We start from the raw sequence: 21,202 nt of genomic DNA on the forward strand, positions 1-21,202 counted from the left end.
ATCTATCTATTATTAGAATAAATATTTATATATAGTCAATAAACATTTATTATTTATTTGTATTAATTTTTTTGAATAGTTAATGATAATTAAAAATAAATGATGAATAATAGACTAACTATATATAAATTTTTTACACTTTGAGTGCATATATATTTTTCTATATGTGAATAAATATAGATATATCACAGTTGCTCTACATTCATACACATTTTATTTTGTTATCATATAATGAGTAAGATTCACATAACTCCATCCCCTTATTCTTATTATCAAGTTTCTTTAATTATATTATACATATCAAAGAAAATAGTTAATTGCTTGATATATTAAGAAGATATTATAACATTATCTTATTGACTCTTATTGGAAATTTTACAAACCTATTGTTTTCATTGATGAACAAATAAAGAATAAGAGAAAAAAAACAAAAAATATTGGATAGAAAGTCATCATAAAAAGGAACAAGGAAAATTTGTAGAATGTGAACTGGCATCACAGCAGTGAGTGGGGGGAACCTGCCCCTTCAATTTTTATTTTTTTTATAAATATTTACATTAAATAATTTATTAAAATAGTTACTTTATGTCGGTTGGAAAAGAAAGTGAGAAAAGAAAAAGATATGAGATATAGTGAAGAGAATGAAAGGAATGAAAAATTGAGTATATTTTTATATTGTTTGGTATGAGTAGAGTGAAAAAGAAATAGAAGGGAAAAGAAAAATTGAGTATATTTTAAGTAAGGTCTCGAGTTCGAGTCATGTGGATGAAAAAATATTTGCTGGGAGAGTTAGCCCCACGTATTTGTAAATGTTTCCGGCTCGGACAAGATTACCTCTAGTACGAGGATACATGTGAGAAACCAGACAAAATAGAATGTAAAAATATGAATAAAGGAGAATTTCTAAGATTATATTTGTCATTTTAGGTCATCAATCTCTTTTCACTCTACTTTCTCTATGTCTTGTGAGAAAATATTTTGTGTGGGTCCAAGTATTTTGTTTTCTCCACTTTTTCTCTCTTCTCAACCAAATGAGAGAAAAATATATTTTATCCCATCTCTTTTTCTACACAACCAAATAAATGATTACCCCTCCACACTAGTTTGGGCAGTAAGAATATTTATAAAGCATTTAATATTGATAAATTGATAATATATGTCTTATAGTGTAAAAATTTCATCTTATAGATTCTAAGTAAGAGAATATCAACTTCAACATTTTATTCTTGATGCTATTAGCTATTCATATTTGAATAACTTTTTGTTCATCTATCAATTAAGTACAACTTTGACAAAAAACGGAGAATATAAATGCATATTACTTACTTGATAAAGTTATTCGTTCTATCTTAATTCTTTCAAATTCCACAACTACTACATAAATATTATTTTAGTAATGGAGCTGATCCAAATAATATTACATAGTAAAATGGAAAACAAATTTATTCTGGAAAACATGATAATTTATATTGAAAAGAAAACCACTGAAATGTTTACCTCTGAACATATTCTGTTCAAATGAAAAACACACAGCTAAATATGCTTAGAATAAGGAACATTACTTTATTCTACATTACTTTCCAGGCATGCCATATTATTACATATCCCTATGTTGGTTCTTTTAGGCAAAGTCTAGGTCTCAAATTCTATGAATGGAAAAAAACAAATACTGCAAAGTTTTGCCTTCTTAAACTAGTCTTCATGTAGAATATATTGTAACTTCTTGATACTGAGAATCTTATGAACAAAAAAAGTTACATAACCATCTCAGGTTCAAGTTTGCTTATAATGATTCTACCTCAAATTGAGTAAAAGAACAAAAAAATATATTGCAAGTTTGAAGTTTGCAAAATTCTTTTTTGTTGGTATTCTCATGTGAACATGTATCTATATGCTTTTCATAACTTGTATAGATACCCTACATTGATGTATTGATATAAAATGTAGTTGTACAAATAATGGGTTAAGATTAAGTAGACTCTAGAGAGAATCTGATGAAGAAGATTATGCCACAATCAGCTTCTACTGAACGCAAACACTGTTTTTATTTCCATGCTTCCTACACTTTTTGTTCTCTTATAAAGCCAACTTCAACTCTACACTCTATTGAGATCATTGCCAAACTATGAGGCTAAGATTTGTTATATGGTTCCTCTTTCTTTCATGTACTGATGCCATATCAGAGCAGAAAGATCTAAACATTTCAAAGAGCAGCATGCAAAATGAAGAATCTGCAGAACATTATAGAAGCATAGAGGAGTTGCACAAGAAAGATGAGGAAAAGCATGAACTATGTTGTGATACAATAACAAAAGCACAGAGAGGAAAAGGAGTTAGTGGAGGTATAAATGTTAATCACCGCCATCGCCGCCCGACAAACTCAGCAACACCATTGTTATCTTGGATCTCAACAGTGTGTGTTAGCCTTACTTTAACATTGGTTTTCTCCTTCCATGTTAGGTTGCTCTAACTTATTCAGCTCTTAAGTATCATGTGTTGTTTCATTCTATCTTTATCACACTATCATGTGTTGTTTAATTTGATTGTATATGTATCACACTATCATGTCTTGTTTCGTTGTTTCTGTTTAATTCTTCAGCTCCTTTATGAGACCATCTTTGTACCTCAAATAAGATTGTTGTTCTTTCAAACTCAAAAGTACTTCAATTTCTTCACCATATAGCTAGATATTGTAATACATATTTTCTCATCTAAAAACCAAAGCTTTTGCTATTGAAATTATGGTAAATATTTAAAGAAAGTAAAACTCAATATACTAGAAAATCAAAGTAAATTTAAATCTTTTATAAAACAAATATAAAATGTGGAAACATTCAGAGTTGCCTTCATCCCAAAATTAACAATTACATTTGACCTCAACATTCAAACCATATTCAATATAAATTTTCCTTTGATATATGAAGAATTTATGGAATATTATTAAATTCATAAACTTAACTATTAATAAAAATCACGTTTTTTAAATTGAAAATCTAATGCACATTTTCATAAAACTTAGGATTCAACATAAACTAAATCTAATTTTTTTACTCAATACCAAAACTAATAATTCCAATATATCTAGGATATTTAACTATATTTCAACTATGATTTTCGAATCTGATTTTTTAACAACGAATATCCATAGTGTATTTACAACAAATTTATTCATAAAAACAACCAAAGAAAAAACAAATGAGAGCGAGTAAAATACCAACAATAATAATAATAATATGGATTTATATAGATTATGACATTAAAAAGGCTTAACAAAAAAATAGATACAATCAAGCAATATCATAAATATGCAAATGAGGTTAGTCTCCTAGACAATAGGATGTTTGAATATTCAATTAATTAGTTTTCAAGCGCAATTCAATCAATCCACAACCATCAATATAACTAACTGTCTAGATCATAGTGTGAAAACAACTAAACTATTCAACAACTCAGTTTATAAACCAATAGAATTATAATAAAATATGTTATTATATTATGAGATAAATTATCTCATCTGATCATTAAAATTATAATATGTATGATGTTTTTTTAGTTTTTAAAAATATATTTATAGAATATAATTAAATAGAACAGAATGAAATAATTATCTTATATACGATAATATAATTTATTCGGTATGTGATAATTCACACAACTAGCAATAATGTTTTCATCACCTAAGCTAAGCTCGAATATACCTCAAATTCAAAGGTCAAAACAAACCTCTCTTCTATTTTTATTTTGTCCAGTTCAATTATATTTTTATAAACTTTTTCAATTCAATTTAAGAAAAATAACAGTTCAGTCTTCCAATTTAGACCAAGTAAGAGCCAAAAATAAAAAAGCATGTAAGATAAAACCTAGCATCTCTATTTTTCACCAATTTTTTTATAATTCTTTTTTATTTTATACTTTATTTCCTTGCTCAATTCCACGTCATGACACCCTTTATTGAATGGATAAGAATGAAGAATAATTCCAAATCAGATTCTTTGTCTTCACCACCAATTCATTTATAAATTCCATAATCTTCCCATTCATATTAATCATTAACTGCATTTCCTTTCTTCTCAATCCAAAAACATTATTATATTCAATCAAAAATCATTTTTTTAAAATAAAACTTTATCTTTTCGATTCAGATACAGAGTCTCTATCATAATCAACTTGTTGTGCCCATTGATCTTCCTCCAAAATAAAGATCAAAGTTTCAAACTTTATATCCAAACACATTCTGGGTCGCTGTGAATTTCTGATTTTGAAGAATTTGGAGATTTTATTTCAATGGCTGGTGTAGCTGCTTCTGGTGTTGTTGGTGGAAATGGTTCTTCTTCATCTTCTTCATGGATGAAACTAAGAGGAAGAAGAGAAATGAGTAACAAGGTGAATAGGGTTAAGATTTCTTGTTCTTATTCTTCTTCTTCTTCTGTGATGGATCCTTATAAGACATTAAGGCTTCAATCTGATGCATCTGAATCTGAGGTTAGGAAAGCTTTCAGACAACTTGCTTTGCAGGTTTCTTTTCTACAATCTTATGTTTTCTGATTTTATTCTGCAAATATTATAATCTTATGCTAATTTTTTCATACCATTTTTACTTCTCATCAATATATGAATGATTTATTTTATTGTACTTTAATGTTTATTTTGATAATTCTTTAAGGTTTTGAGAATCAATTTGGGTTTTCATTTTAAGTTTTTTTATATTATCAATTTTGGATTTTTCAAACAAAAAAAAACAAATTGTGTTGTATAATATTGTCTTATGTTGTATGAGCTAACTGTTATGGATTTTATCCTGAATTTAAGGGATTTTAATTTTAAATAATTTGATGTTTAGTTTTTTGCCATTTTTTGTCTTATGTTGGAAATATTAATTAAGTTGGTATTATTTTGTGTTACAGTATCATCCAGATGTATGCAAAGGGAGCAATTGTGGGGTGCAGTTTCACCTAATCAATGAAGCTTATGATGTGTGTCACTTTATCCATTACCTACCCTTTATTACATTTCATTTCAGTTAGAATATAGTAAACTAAATAATAATAATAATTTATTCATTTTGCACTTCATCAAAATCTCCTTGTACTATTAGCAGTGTATTATTCACCATTCACTTATATTATTTTTGTTTAAAAGTTGATGTTGATTAATAAATCAACGGTATATGATTTGCTGAAAGTGTAAAAAACACTTACACAATTTCAATATATGCGTATTAAATCCTTTATGATTTTAACTCGTGATGAGATCACATACCTCCACTATTTCCAGTTCGATTAAAGTAAGAGTTTTGTTGACTGTGTCATCTTTTGTCTCGACTTTCATTCATATAAAGTGTTATGTAATTGTTACGATAATATCATTATCATCCCAATAAAAAGCAATATGCTTAATGAATAAGAAGTGACTCTTTCATCAATAAAACCATGTAGTTGTAGCATACTCTTTAATCATCCATATAGTTATTTGTAATCATGATTTTGACTCTATCTAACTAGAATATTATCTAATTGGAATATAAATATATGAACACAGGTTGTGATGGCGAATTTGAGAGGAGAATCAAAAGAGAGAGAAGTGTATGAAGAAGCATATGATGTAGGAATTGATGAGCCACTAAGGGGAATGAATGATCCAGATTGGGATATGTGGGAAGAGTGGATGGGTTGGGAAGGTGCAGGGATTCGTGACTACTCATCTCATATTAATCCGTATATTTGATATTTCTCTAATTTATTACTTTACCAATCAATTTTTGTGAATAATTTATAGTGGGTCTATAGGACCCTTGACCCACTTGTACCCACCAAAAAAGTGGTTGGTGTTCTTTGTACATAGTCCAAATGAATATAAAACTCTCCTCTTCATTATTGAAATTCAGGAATTTGATCATTGTTAATTGTTTTTTGTTGTTGTTCTTGTACACCAAGAAAAAAAACTTCTACCTAAAACAACAAAGTTGCAAAATAACAAATAAGAAACTAGAAGGGGAAAAGAGTTTTTCTAATAAGTGTTGTTCGTAAAATTTGAACCTTCAATCTTTTGATTACTCTTAAAAGTCGAACATTGATCTTTTGAATTAATCTTCCAACACTAGAAGTGAATCTAACCTTATTTATGATATCATCAATTTGATTTTGAGAAAACTTAATCGAAAGCAATTTAATAAACCAATATACCATCTTATATTGGGAATCAAGTGAAGAGAAGACGTTAGAAGCATTGGCCTATCTAACATAAGTGACATGGTTAACTACTTATGATTATCTTAAAAGTGTTATTATTTTATTATTCAACCTTTTCCCTTTCTCACCACTACATTTGAATTCAAAAAATGTTATATATATATATATATAAATCATATATTGTCAAATAAAATTATCATCTTTCTATATCCTATCAAATTAAGCTTTTATCTAACAACGAATTATGATCCTCTTCTTATTTTTTTTATTTTCAATGGTCACTACTACAGCTTCAAATAAATCTATATGAACTCATTATGACCTATACCCTTCCCATCAAACTCAATTATAAAATCACCATAAATGGTAAAACCAAATATTCATTTCCTTAAAGCCAAAGATCTATATAACTAAGTGACCAGTGATACTTTTTGTCCTTCTCCACAAGTTGAGTGAGTCTGGTGATATTATTATTGATAACTTAGAGAACTCTCACTTAAAACGTTAAGATCATTATGTCGATCTTGCCTTCTCAAATCATGTGGTCCTGATTGCCAAATTGTCTTAACTTCTGCTTATTCCTTTATTGCAGCTTGGACAAGCTTGGAAAAACAATATGCTAATCGTTATTGTACTCGCATTATGTCTCTCAAAGAATGTCTTACTGCCTTATTGTTCTAGCCCAAGCGCTTATTGTACTCGCCTTACTGCCTTATTGTACGCGCATTATGTCTTACAAATAAATGGTGATGATCCACTGAATGTGTATAAATTTTTATAACATTAGTGTATAAATATTACACTCTTAAAAAAATATATGATAGCAACCGCCTTGGGGTGGTTCCTTTTTGGATGATCATTTCTTCTTGGTTGGCGTATTTGATATGTGTTATGGATTGTATTGAATAATAATACAACAGAATTACATATGTATTTTGTGTATATTGGATAAAAGAACGCGATTAAGATATGAAGATGGGTGATGATACAAACAAGAGTTTGATAAGCTAAGATGAAGTTCGCCACAAGAAATGATTCTTGATAAAAGCAAAGGCGCCACAAACAATGGTAAATTGTTTAATAAGTCAGAGTGTAGTTTGCTACAAGAACTTTGAGGTTCTTGATAAGAACAAGAGTGTCTTGGTTCAACCAAGAACTTAGGAGAATAATTCTCACTAAGGTGGATAATTTCGAACAAAATTCAACTTGTATTTCTCATATCAAACCTGGTTACAAATAGTTGTATGGTTGACCACTTGACTCCACAAAATTAACACTAGAAGTCACACTTGAATGACCTAATTATAACAATAAAGAATTAAAGATCATCTAATGGCTTATTGTAACCAGCCCCTAAATTAGCACGATTTTCTCTTAAAAAAATGTTATTATTTTGGATTCAAAACAACTAAAAAGGAAACAAATAAAAACATTATTAACTATATTATAATTCACATGGTAACCCAAAAAGGAAACAAATTATATCTTTCTCTTACCTTGAATCACGCGGCCACAACAAGAAACAAATCATCTCTCCTTAGTTGCATTGCAATCCTCCAAGAAAGGAAACAAATAATCATATCACCTTCTCTCCATTGAACCACACGACCACCAAAATAAAATAAATCATTCATTCTTAAGTTGTCACGCCAGTCATCCAATAGAGGAAACAATCCATTCCACACGTCTATTCCAATTCCAAGAAGGAAACAATTCATATCACACACCTATTCCAAGAAATAAACAATTCATTCAACCTTTGAACCACATGACATTCTTCCATAAAAGAAAAATACCACACCGCTCTCTTTGCTCGCACCTTTAATGACAATATTTTCATGAGTTATATACAAAAATTATTCCTTATTAAAAACACACGAGAATAGGGGTATGTGACTGCCCAAAATGCATGGGTCCCACTTTTATATATCTTCACTTTATTGAATGTAACTTGATGACTTGGTTTGAATTAAACATCCTCATCAAATTATTTTTAGGTTTCACTTTGGAATAGTCCCTTATTCTTTAAGTGTGCCTCCAACAAATGTCCTTGAGTTGGTGTTTGTCCTCCAAATTATAAATCACCTCTTGGCTTGCCAAACCTAAGGTTACTAGCTTTAAATGAAAGCATTCATTTACATGAGAAGAGAACATCTAATTTTGTGCCCATTACTATGGATCTTGGACCGCCTAATAACTTAAAGATATATATAGTGGGAAGGGTATCCATTGTTGAAGTTGTTGGACCTAATTGCGAGAGAGAACATCCAGTTTCATTGTTACCAAGACATGAGAAAAAAATGAAGAGTTATAAGTGAGATATCACATCTTCAAAAAAAACTTGAAGTATTCATTTGTGAGTTGAGCTTCAGAGAGAATTGAGGGAAATAAGAGATTTCAGAGTCATCTCTCAAGTGTATTTTATCAATTCTTTTCTTTCTTTCGTTATTCTCAAAAAACTCCCAAACAGATCCTAAAATAATAATTTCATTGACCTTTCTTGCTTATAAACTCTTTCAATCATCCATTGTATTCGGGCTTCACACTTTAATATAAGAAGTGTCTACTATCAATTTGTTGTTGGGAGAAGCTTATTGATCTTTCAATGCCATACCACAATGTAGAAGAACTTTGGAACGAAATACACGTGTGCATGAGTGATGTGTATCGATCTATATAGGATTTGTTTATTTTGTCACAATTTTGTCAATAGATGGTGGATATAATGCTTACTTATTTCTGTCCCTAGGTGGAGGATATGATCCTACTTTGGCACAATCTTGTCCAAAAGTGATAACTTTTTTCCCTTCGTATATTATTAAGATTAGTTCATGCGTGTAAAAGAGTTTCCAGTTTGTAATGAAGGTCTGCTCAAAAATATATTTGCTATCGAGTTTACAAAATTGTTAGTTTTTTCCTTTATATTTTATAAAAAATCAAGAGTTTGATTCTCGGGAATAACACTTGTTGAGAGTGACAATCACACCTCTTGAAAGAGATTATTTCTTTATCCTTAATAATACCAAAAAATTTATTAGTTGTATGATAAATTTTTAACTATATTTTCATTTTAATATTTTAACAAATGAAAATCCCCACATCAAATGAAAAAGTAAGAATGTTTATTTTCTAGGCCATAATTAATTATAAAAGATTTTGGGTTAGAATTCTCTAATATATATTTTGTATAATAACATGTATCAATTTAGACTTTTGAATGTATCATTATTAAAAGAGATCATTAAATATCTTTAATGTACATTTGGCTTACTTTGCATCAATCAAGACCATCGAGTCAGATAAATGATTGGAACTATGATACATTTTTTCTAATATATTAATGGTAATTGACTCTTAGTTAAAATTAAAAGACACAAATAATAATAACATGTAAAACAGAAAAACTCATTAACATTGTATAAGTTTTATACATTATTATTATATCATTTATCAATTATATTTAATTATTGTTAACTTTTCTTTAAAAAAAAGAAAAGTAAAATAATCAATCAAAATAAATGATATAATATTTATACTTTTATGCATAGATTTTATGCTCTATATAAAATAAAATAAAAGCCTTTTAACATGAATATTTATTATAACGATATTGATTGAGTGAACCCTACAATATCTCCACCATCCTTCCGCCGTCAAATCTCATCTTCATCTCCTTCCGCCGTGAAATCGCATCATCTTCCTCCGTTCATAATGTTGATGAGCCAAATTGGTTTTGGTGTGAAGTTTGGGAATTGGAGATGTTACGCTTCTTCTGCTTCTTCATCATCATCATCATCATCATCATCTCAGAGTGAAGTTGCTGTTGTTGAAGGTGGTAATGGCAGAATCTCAGAACGCCACCAGATCCGTCTAGGTTTACCTAGTAAAGGTCGCATGGCTACTGATACCACCGAACTCCTCAAAAATTGTCAATTATCTGTTAAACAAGTCAATCCTAGACAGTATGTTGCTCAAATTCCTGAGGTATGTTTCATTCTTTTCTCTTTTTCCACTCCCGGGGAATAATCCACTTACTCCGACAGTAAGTTAAAAAAAAATCAAATGATTTGAATTAATTAGTCGCGTTTGGCCGAAATGTCGGCTAAGATGTGAAATATGTTTTTTAACTTACTCTCAGAGTAATTAGATCCCTTGTGTTATGTACACGAACCTAATCGATTATCATAATTCAATTTTATTACATTGCAGCTCTCCAATTTTGAAGTATGGTTTCAAAGGCCAAAAGATATAGTAAGAAAATTGGTATCTGGTGATCTTGATCTTGGTATTGTTGGTCTTGATACTTTCACTGAATATGGTCAGGTATGTATTATCAACATTGTTTCACTCATTTTAATAACATTTTACATTCATAATCTTTTTTTTATTTCTTGTCTTAGGGGAATGAAGATCTTATCATTGTTCATGAAGCTTTGGCATACGGCGATTGTCGATTATCACTTGCGGTTAGTTCAATTCAAAATTTGTGTTGTAGATTCTTCTTTTCTCATTGTTTTGCACCATTAGTTTAATTACTCATATGTTGTTTTAGATTCCTCAATATGGAATATTTGAAAACATAAATTCACTTGAGGAGCTAGCTAAGATGCCTCAATGGACAGCATCAAAACCTTTGCGAGTTGCTACTGGATTCACCTATGTATGTGTTTCAAATTTATGTTTCAGCTGATGTTTCTAAAATTTACATTGAACCACACGACCACCAAAATAAAATAAATCATTCATTCTTAAGTTGTCACGCCAGTCATCCAATAGAGGAAACAATCCATTCCACACGTCTATTCCAATTCCAAGAAGGAAACAATTCATATCACACACCTATTCCAAGAAATAAACAATTCATTCAACCTTTGAACCACATGACATTCTTCCATAAAAGAAAAATACCACACCGCTCTCTTTGCTCGCACCTTTAATGACAATATTTTCATGAGTTATATACAAAAATTATTCCTTATTAAAAACACACGAGAATAGGGGTATGTGACTGCCCAAAATGCATGGGTCCCACTTTTATATATCTTCACTTTATTGAATGTAACTTGATGACTTGGTTTGAATTAAACATCCTCATCAAATTATTTTTAGGTTTCACTTTGGAATAGTCCCTTATTCTTTAAGTGTGCCTCCAACAAATGTCCTTGAGTTGGTGTTTGTCCTCCAAATTATAAATCACCTCTTGGCTTGCCAAACCTAAGGTTACTAGCTTTAAATGAAAGCATTCATTTACATGAGAAGAGAACATCTAATTTTGTGCCCATTACTATGGATCTTGGACCGCCTAATAACTTAAAGATATATATAGTGGGAAGGGTATCCATTGTTGAAGTTGTTGGACCTAATTGCGAGAGAGAACATCCAGTTTCATTGTTACCAAGACATGAGAAAAAAATGAAGAGTTATAAGTGAGATATCACATCTTCAAAAAAAACTTGAAGTATTCATTTGTGAGTTGAGCTTCAGAGAGAATTGAGGGAAATAAGAGATTTCAGAGTCATCTCTCAAGTGTATTTTATCAATTCTTTTCTTTCTTTCGTTATTCTCAAAAAACTCCCAAACAGATCCTAAAATAATAATTTCATTGACCTTTCTTGCTTATAAACTCTTTCAATCATCCATTGTATTCGGGCTTCACACTTTAATATAAGAAGTGTCTACTATCAATTTGTTGTTGGGAGAAGCTTATTGATCTTTCAATGCCATACCACAATGTAGAAGAACTTTGGAACGAAATACACGTGTGCATGAGTGATGTGTATCGATCTATATAGGATTTGTTTATTTTGTCACAATTTTGTCAATAGATGGTGGATATAATGCTTACTTATTTCTGTCCCTAGGTGGAGGATATGATCCTACTTTGGCACAATCTTGTCCAAAAGTGATAACTTTTTTCCCTTCGTATATTATTAAGATTAGTTCATGCGTGTAAAAGAGTTTCCAGTTTGTAATGAAGGTCTGCTCAAAAATATATTTGCTATCGAGTTTACAAAATTGTTAGTTTTTTCCTTTATATTTTATAAAAAATCAAGAGTTTGATTCTCGGGAATAACACTTGTTGAGAGTGACAATCACACCTCTTGAAAGAGATTATTTCTTTATCCTTAATAATACCAAAAAATTTATTAGTTGTATGATAAATTTTTAACTATATTTTCATTTTAATATTTTAACAAATGAAAATCCCCACATCAAATGAAAAAGTAAGAATGTTTATTTTCTAGGCCATAATTAATTATAAAAGATTTTGGGTTAGAATTCTCTAATATATATTTTGTATAATAACATGTATCAATTTAGACTTTTGAATGTATCATTATTAAAAGAGATCATTAAATATCTTTAATGTACATTTGGCTTACTTTGCATCAATCAAGACCATCGAGTCAGATAAATGATTGGAACTATGATACATTTTTTCTAATATATTAATGGTAATTGACTCTTAGTTAAAATTAAAAGACACAAATAATAATAACATGTAAAACAGAAAAACTCATTAACATTGTATAAGTTTTATACATTATTATTATATCATTTATCAATTATATTTAATTATTGTTAACTTTTCTTTAAAAAAAAGAAAAGTAAAATAATCAATCAAAATAAATGATATAATATTTATACTTTTATGCATAGATTTTATGCTCTATATAAAATAAAATAAAAGCCTTTTAACATGAATATTTATTATAACGATATTGATTGAGTGAACCCTACAATATCTCCACCATCCTTCCGCCGTCAAATCTCATCTTCATCTCCTTCCGCCGTGAAATCGCATCATCTTCCTCCGTTCATAATGTTGATGAGCCAAATTGGTTTTGGTGTGAAGTTTGGGAATTGGAGATGTTACGCTTCTTCTGCTTCTTCATCATCATCATCATCATCATCATCTCAGAGTGAAGTTGCTGTTGTTGAAGGTGGTAATGGCAGAATCTCAGAACGCCACCAGATCCGTCTAGGTTTACCTAGTAAAGGTCGCATGGCTACTGATACCACCGAACTCCTCAAAAATTGTCAATTATCTGTTAAACAAGTCAATCCTAGACAGTATGTTGCTCAAATTCCTGAGGTATGTTTCATTCTTTTCTCTTTTTCCACTCCCGGGGAATAATCCACTTACTCCGACAGTAAGTTAAAAAAAAATCAAATGATTTGAATTAATTAGTCGCGTTTGGCCGAAATGTCGGCTAAGATGTGAAATATGTTTTTTAACTTACTCTCAGAGTAATTAGATCCCTTGTGTTATGTACACGAACCTAATCGATTATCATAATTCAATTTTATTACATTGCAGCTCTCCAATTTTGAAGTATGGTTTCAAAGGCCAAAAGATATAGTAAGAAAATTGGTATCTGGTGATCTTGATCTTGGTATTGTTGGTCTTGATACTTTCACTGAATATGGTCAGGTATGTATTATCAACATTGTTTCACTCATTTTAATAACATTTTACATTCATAATCTTTTTTTTATTTCTTGTCTTAGGGGAATGAAGATCTTATCATTGTTCATGAAGCTTTGGCATACGGCGATTGTCGATTATCACTTGCGGTTAGTTCAATTCAAAATTTGTGTTGTAGATTCTTCTTTTCTCATTGTTTTGCACCATTAGTTTAATTACTCATATGTTGTTTTAGATTCCTCAATATGGAATATTTGAAAACATAAATTCACTTGAGGAGCTAGCTAAGATGCCTCAATGGACAGCATCAAAACCTTTGCGAGTTGCTACTGGATTCACCTATGTATGTGTTTCAAATTTATGTTTCAGCTGATGTTTCTAAAATTTATATTTCTCGTACTGTTTGTTTATTAACGGTCGGATTTTGATCTCAACTTTGGTTGGTCTTATTATTGTTCAGTTGGGTCCTAAATTTATGAAAGACAATGGTCTTAAGCACGTGGCATTTTCAACTGCTGACGGAGCTCTGGAGGCAGCTCCTGCGGTGAGAGATGGTTTCTTTTTAGTATTATCTGTTCATCTAACTTTTCTAATTGACTCATTTTTTAATTACATCATTGATCTATATCATAGAGATTCGTCAAAGTTTCACATTAACTGTTTAACGTAGCATTCACCTTTTATCTGTCCTTTTAGGACTGACTATGTATAACATCAAACACATGTAAGTTTGTTTGCTCTATGCTCTTATTGAAATGAGAAAACAAACTTAGGGGTTCTAGTTGTGACATCTATACTGTAATCTTTAGTTAAGATTTGAGCCAATTCTTCATGAAAACATTTTATTTCTGTTGAAATTATATCCTCTTTCCCCATGAAGCCTTTCCCATTTTATTGTTTTGCTTATATCTTTCGGTCTTTGCACCTATATCAATTTCTTTTATGTCCATTTTAGCAATGCTGATGTCATATGCGTGACATGATATATATCTAGATAATCATGTTGATCGTGCTTTATTTAGATGGGGATAGCTGATGCTATCTTGGACCTTGTGAGTAGTGGGACCACACTCAAAGAAAACAACTTGAAGGAAATTGAAGGCGGAGTTGTGTTGGAAAGCCAGGTTAGCAATTATAGACTTTTCTGACCTTGATTAGCATGATTTGTCTATTTTTATCATCTCACCCGGAAGATTAAATGTTCTTCAGGCTGTTCTTGTTGCAAGCAGGAAATCATTGGTCCAACGTAAAGGAGTACTAGACACAACACATGAGATTCTTGAAAGATTGGAGGCCCATCTGAGGGCCATAGGGCAGTTCACGGTGCATATATAGAATTTTAATTTCCCATCCTTAAAATTCCAATTTGTGCCTTTCTTTCTATTCCATTTTTCTAATAACATTCTTGACAGGTTACTGCAAACATGAGGGGAAGGAGTGATAAGGAAGTGGCTGAGAGAGTAGTGAGTCATCCATCATTATGTGGGTTGCAGGTGTGATATGAAATGAAATTTTTACTTCATCCCTTTCAGTATTTGCTTTGCATACTAGAAAACTATGATTTATACTATGCATTGAAATCACGATTAGTTTCATCTTTTACTACTAGTAATTCTCAATCATAAGAAACATACTTGATTTTCTGTCTGCAGGGACCCACTGTGAGTCCTGTTTTTGGCCCTGACGGGGAAGTAAAACACTATGCCATAGTCATATGTGTGCCCAAGAAGGCGTTGTACAAGTCTATGAAACAACTAAGAGCGGTGAGTTTTTAAACTAACTGAAGCTGTTTAAATAAAAAGGATAGAAACTATATTTTTCAATGATTTTGATGGAGGAGGGAAAGAAATGTCTAGGGTAGATTACAGTGTGTAACATCAATACATTCACAGGGTTTAACATCAATACACTGTTATTCACCATTTATGAGCATCTCTTTTGTTTGCATTGTAAAAAGTTATGTTCTCATGTTGCTATTATTTAATTTTATTTGACACACACATATATGTATTGTTTTGTGAATGAATATGATTTATGATAGAACATTACGGTGTTGTTCATCTTTCTAGTGAGATTAAGGTTTGATTCTATATTAGTATGTCCCTGTGTCCTATATTTTGTGTATTGTCCAGTGTCCTTGTCTGAGTGGATGTTCATAAGTTTTGTCCTGTCAAATATTCTTCTTTCAATATTGCCTGCTATTTTGAACTGCATATAAAATTCCAGTAATGAGATTTGTTTCCTTCTTCATCTATGATTCTCATACATTGTTTCATGTTTACTACATTCACTTGTGATGCAGATTGGAGGCAGTGGAGTTCTTGTATCACCCTTGACTTATATTTTTGATGAAGAAACTCCAAGATGGCGTAGACTCCTTTCTACTCTTGGGATATAAACCAATCTTGGAGTTGACTAAGTTTGATTCTATCATTATAGGTAAATCATGTTAGAATCAATTATGTTATTTAAGGCTTCTATTTGTATTTTGTTATTGGCCTATTTAAACCAATCTTTTGTACTTTTGTATTAACTTCACGTGTATCGGAATAATATTAGTCGACGTATAATGAGTTGGTCTAGGGATGTAAGACTTTATTGAATTCCTAGGTATCTAGCAATACTTGTTGGACGAGACAATCATATATCTTAATTTGTTAATTTGTTCCGTTCTTAAATAAGGATTTTATGACAAGGCAATTCCAAGATCATGTTGTCCTCAATTAGGTTAAGAAGTTCCACACCTAAAACATAGTGTATGGTACATTCTTTAATTGAACATTAGAGACTAGAGTATGTTCTAAAAACATGGCACCAAAATTATCACCAATCATAAATATTAAAGTAACTAGATGAGAGTATTATTCGCTTTAACAAAAATGTAGAATCATCAATATTCCTATTATCTCTAAGTTTTAGCAAATGCTACATTAATATTTATTATTATAGTTGCTCTGACATTTAGTGCAGGAAAAAGTCAGCATCATTATTAGTTATTCGATGTTCAATCATCTGTAAGATCTCGTTCTTCATCATCTGCAAATTAAAATCATATTGTCAAGACAAATTGATTAGCATTTTGTGCATTGTAAAGGAAATAAAATAATTAAATATAATGTACTGAAAAAAATCATTAATATAGAAAATGTTTCCGAAGGGCCTATTGTTAATTTACCATGTTGCAAGGTAATTATTAATTAAAAAAATCATAATGTATAAAAGTTATTCATTTTTACCCAAGAATCACAAAAGTTGTTAGAGTCATGGAACATGAAATGTTCATACTTTCTGGTTCCAAGTCGAAGAAGTACATTATATCTCTTCCATAAAAAATAAAAAAAAGATGATCCAATATATGAGATTTTAGTTTTTTCTTCTTCTTCAGTTTAGAAATAATTACAAAAAAAACAATACAAGCTAAAATAAATTAATATAGTAAAAATTACACAAGCATGAATTGATAAAGGAAATACCTAATTTTCATAGTTTTGTAACTCCAACATAATGAAAGCTAGGATAGGGTTCATAGCCATCCTTTGTTGCATGGAAGCCATAATAGTGGCAACGATGATGTCCAAAAACAATATCCATAGAAAAACTAAGAACAAAAAATAGAAGAAACAATGCCATGAAATAGTATTAAATATAATAAAGTAAAACACATTAATGTATAACACAATAACTGAAAATATATTAAATATTGCATTGGAGTTTTATTTGATCATTTGAATGCTTCAAATTAATACAAAAGTGCTAATTTTGGAGCACAAAAACACCAAACAAACACAAAAGTAAACAAACTTGAAAAAAAAATGGCCAAAAATTCATAGGCAGAAATTGATAAAATAAAGTAATACTTAAGTTCTATCCTTCTCTAACTCCAACATTGTGATGATGATTAGGAAGAACATGATAAATAGGGTTCATAGTCCTCTTCTTTGATGCACAAAATCCAAAAAATGCTGCCATATCCAAAGAGAAGAAAATAACAAACTATAGAAGAAACAATGCCATGAAATAGTAACAAAGGTATAATAGAGATTATATATTATTGTTATTTTTGGAAGAAATATAATATAATAGCGGTATTAGAGAGTCTTATTTCTTGTACCATACTACATAGCTGTAGTAGAAGATGCAACAAAGTATTATCAAGAGAAGGAAAATTGGGGCAATGATAATGAACACTGTTAATGGTTCCATATTTATTTACTATAACATATGCTGCTATCTTATGTATATATATTTTGTCACATTCTTTTCTCTTTATATAGAACTAAATTAATACCCAAAGGTAATCTGCATTTATTTTAATTGATTTAGAACTAAATTAAACTTCATGTATAGGATTTATTATTATGGAATGTTGAATCGTACTTATAATTTATTTGAGAATCAATTTTCATGTATGAAATTCATTATAAACTATTTTTTTATTATTTAAAATTACGAAGAATAACTATAGCCTAGCTATCCTATTTCAGATAAGTGATCGAATATGGGGTTGGATCAAATTATACGAGTACATTTTATATTAATAAAAGATCATTTTTAGTAATAAAAGCCTAGGAGTTTTACCGTTTTTTTGGTACATAGGAGTTTTGTCTTAATTACATTAATTTACATTTGTTCTTCTAAATCTACCTAGTTAATGCAAAATATTTCATCCAATTTTTTATGAAAAATATAATAGCCCAAGAAAATTATTCTATCCATTTATTTTATCCCAATTTCTATTTTAAAGAACACATGCCATGTTTCTCCTATAAGAATAATAAAAGCTGAGTTGGAAAACTTTCAAAACTATATATTAGAGGGATCGATTTTCTTGTAGAATAAGAAAAAAAAAACAGAGAAATAATAAATGCGAGAATGGAGAAGATATCTTTTATATATTAAAGTGGTTGATTGATTTTAGATTTACAACTTTCACGAATATTTCGTTTTAAAAAATACTGTAATTTGAGCTAATTTCTCTAGGTTGTTTTGGATTAAAAAAATAAGGAAGAATATTATTTCAGAACTTGTATTAGTAAATATTATATAGGCGTTGATAGAGTTGTTTTTAATTTCAAATTTTGTATGCTTACTATTATAATAAAAACGAACATTATAAAAATATAATAAGATATTTATTTAATAAATATTAAAAGTGCATATTAAAAATTAGAAAGAAAATGAGCATTACACATACTTTAGAATTTTGTAAGCTAACTTTAATCCAAACACAATAAATTAATATAGTTATTTTTGTACTCAATGGTATGAATGGAACTTTTTTTTGATAAATGAGAAATATAAAACAACAAAAAAAAACAAAAAATAGTTAGCCCTTAACAGAGGGGTAACACTTCCCAAAGGAGATAATATCATTTACAATATGGAAGAGGCGAGATCCATAATCATGTTATTCTTCCGCCTCCAAATTCACCAAAGACTATGGAAGAGCTATTCATTCTCATTAATCCACATAAAGAACAGGACACTCCCTAAGATTCATAATTAAGAAACTCCTAGTAGTAAGAAATATGAAATATGATTAAAAGAAATAAAACATGAAATATGTATGTCACAGACCAAGGAATTTTCCAAAATTAATTAAGCAAACTTATTTCCAATAAAAATTTCAAAATTAAATATAACAAAGCATACCAAAACTTAAGAAAGAAAAATGAAGATATTTCCAATTTTCACATAAAGGAATGTTGATAAGGTGATTTGAATTTCAAAATTATAATTCCAATAAAAAATTATAAGAAAACTAAATAAGAAATATTAGATATAAGAAAGTTCCTCACACTAATTTAAACTTTTTTTATCAACTGAAGTATATTTTTCATAAGTAAAATGTAGAGTTAATTATACTGACACCCCCTGAGTTTTAGTGAAATTACATAAATCACCTCTCACTTTTTTACACCTACATAAACCTCCCCTAATTTTTATACTACTTTCATTACACTGACCACCATTGCATGAGAAATAAGTGTTGGAAACATAGTATACTGTGAGGAAACATCCAAATAATATACAAATCAATGTATCTTTATTATTTTTTGTTACAAAATGCATCAACAATTTTAAAGAGATATTGTTTAAATCGCTCTTATACTATATCGTAACGAATCAAAAATAATAAAGAAGTATCGACTCATATATTATTTGGACTTGTGTCCATGGTATACCATGTTTTGTTTAACTTAATTGCATTTATAACATTTTTTGTTCAAAAATTACACTTATTTTTTATGCAAGGGTGGCCAGTGTAATGAAAGTATAAAAATTAGGGGTGCGTATAGGTGTAGAAAAGTGAGGGATAGTTTGTGTAATTTCACTAAAACTCAGAGTGTCAGTGTAATTTACTCTAAAATGTATTATTATACCTTGTAATAATTTATATACTACTTTGTAGCCTTTTAATACATTCAATAAGTTTGCAAGAGTTATGGACAAAAATTAAATGAATTTAAAATGAGAGTTAGTAATTCTCCAAAAACCATAAACACCTGTCAATATTCATATATAAATTTCCAACTTTAAGTTTTTACCAAATTGAATTATATACTTTAACACAAATTTAAATATTTAATTAATTACGGACTAAATAAGTAATTAAATAATTATATAATTAATAAGCAACGAATATATAAACAGATAAATAGATAATAAATCAGTTATAAATATCAATTGTTGAACAATAATAATTCAACCAGTTAGTTTGACAGCAATGAGATTTCAACTTATGAGGTACACCATTTAGGAATATAAAGTTAATTCCATCACATAAACAAATATCAATTGTTGAACAATAATTCAATCAGTTTATTCTTATGTCATCTATTGGATTCTTCTTATAATAGTTAATGATACATGATATAGGAATAAGGAATCATTTCGGAATAGTATCATTTATTTATTTTGGATCATACTTTTGTGTAAAAAAGGACAAAAATACATAATATTCTTGCAATATTTTTTTGGTTTCCCATAACTATCCCTATACTGAAGGTAATTATGTTCGAGTTGGGAATATTCATATATATGTGAGGCTAACTTTTTCAGTGGACATTTTTTCATCCACAAAACTCGAACCCAACCTTGCTTAAGAGAAATCAAGAATCAAGCATGTACCACTTGAACCAATTCATGTTTTTGTTGTTGTTTGATTTATTTAAGCAAGTTCATCTTATTTTATTGAGTTGAAAATTAGTACATGAATTATGGTTCTCCACCTTGTTCTTATATTATTTTATGTTCATTCTTAAAGCTCTGTGTCGCGCCCCGATTTTCGGCTACGCGACCTCTCGAGTCGCCACTACATTTTTTACTGTCAAAAAATGTAGAAAAATCTTTTTTAGCCCAATTACCTTGGGCTTTTGGATTTTTGATATCCAGGTTCGGAAGTCGGTTACGGGGTAGGGAAGGTATTAGCACCCCACCTGCCCGCCTTAGGCGGTACCCTATACTAAACTACATGGATTATTATATTTTTTATTTGTTGTTATTACTATTAAATAAAGGAACACCTCATTTTAATTAAGTTAATTAATTAATGAGTAATTACTTAAATGAAAAAATTATTTTT

At 29.6% G+C, this 21,202-nt stretch overlaps 2 protein-coding genes and 1 long non-coding RNA gene across 5 annotated transcripts; all 3 read left to right on the forward strand.

The window, feature by feature from the left end:
• On the forward strand, window positions 1,412-16,292 carry LOC109347736. The gene is made up of 3 exons (XR_002107639.1): window positions 1,412-1,424; window positions 2,137-2,140; window positions 16,029-16,292. It is a non-coding gene; the product is annotated as an uncharacterized LOC109347736 (long non-coding RNA).
• On the forward strand, window positions 4,064-5,887 carry LOC109347735 (chaperone protein dnaJ 8, chloroplastic-like). Of its 2 annotated transcripts, XM_019587766.1 has the most exons (3): window positions 4,079-4,515; window positions 4,905-4,973; window positions 5,539-5,887. In XM_019587766.1, exons 1-3 carry the CDS (start codon window positions 4,285-4,287, stop codon window positions 5,722-5,724), a joined length of 486 nt encoding a protein of 161 aa, XP_019443311.1. In that variant the 5' UTR covers window positions 4,079-4,284; the 3' UTR covers window positions 5,725-5,887. The 2 variants fall into 2 exon arrangements, with proteins under 2 accessions (XP_019443312.1, XP_019443311.1); XM_019587767.1 differs by lacking the exon at window positions 4,905-4,973 and having other exon boundaries at window positions 4,064-4,515.
• On the forward strand, window positions 9,880-16,218 carry LOC109347734 (ATP phosphoribosyltransferase 1, chloroplastic-like). 2 transcript variants are annotated; one of them, XM_019587765.1, is made up of 10 exons: window positions 9,880-10,172; window positions 10,398-10,511; window positions 10,589-10,654; window positions 10,741-10,848; window positions 14,078-14,161; window positions 14,640-14,741; window positions 14,827-14,940; window positions 15,030-15,110; window positions 15,270-15,380; window positions 15,920-16,218. In XM_019587765.1, exons 1-10 carry the CDS (start codon window positions 9,900-9,902, stop codon window positions 16,013-16,015), a joined length of 1,149 nt encoding a protein of 382 aa, XP_019443310.1. In that variant the 5' UTR covers window positions 9,880-9,899; the 3' UTR covers window positions 16,016-16,218. The 2 variants fall into 2 exon arrangements, with proteins under 2 accessions (XP_019443310.1, XP_019443309.1); XM_019587764.1 differs by lacking the exons at window positions 9,880-10,172; window positions 10,398-10,511; window positions 10,589-10,654; window positions 10,741-10,848 and adding exons at window positions 12,992-13,284; window positions 13,510-13,623; window positions 13,701-13,766; window positions 13,853-13,960.

The sequence above is a fragment of the Lupinus angustifolius genome, chromosome LG05 (genome assembly GCF_001865875.1).
Source record: "Lupinus angustifolius cultivar Tanjil chromosome LG05, LupAngTanjil_v1.0, whole genome shotgun sequence".
NCBI classification, from domain to species: Eukaryota; Viridiplantae; Streptophyta; class Magnoliopsida; order Fabales; family Fabaceae; genus Lupinus; species Lupinus angustifolius.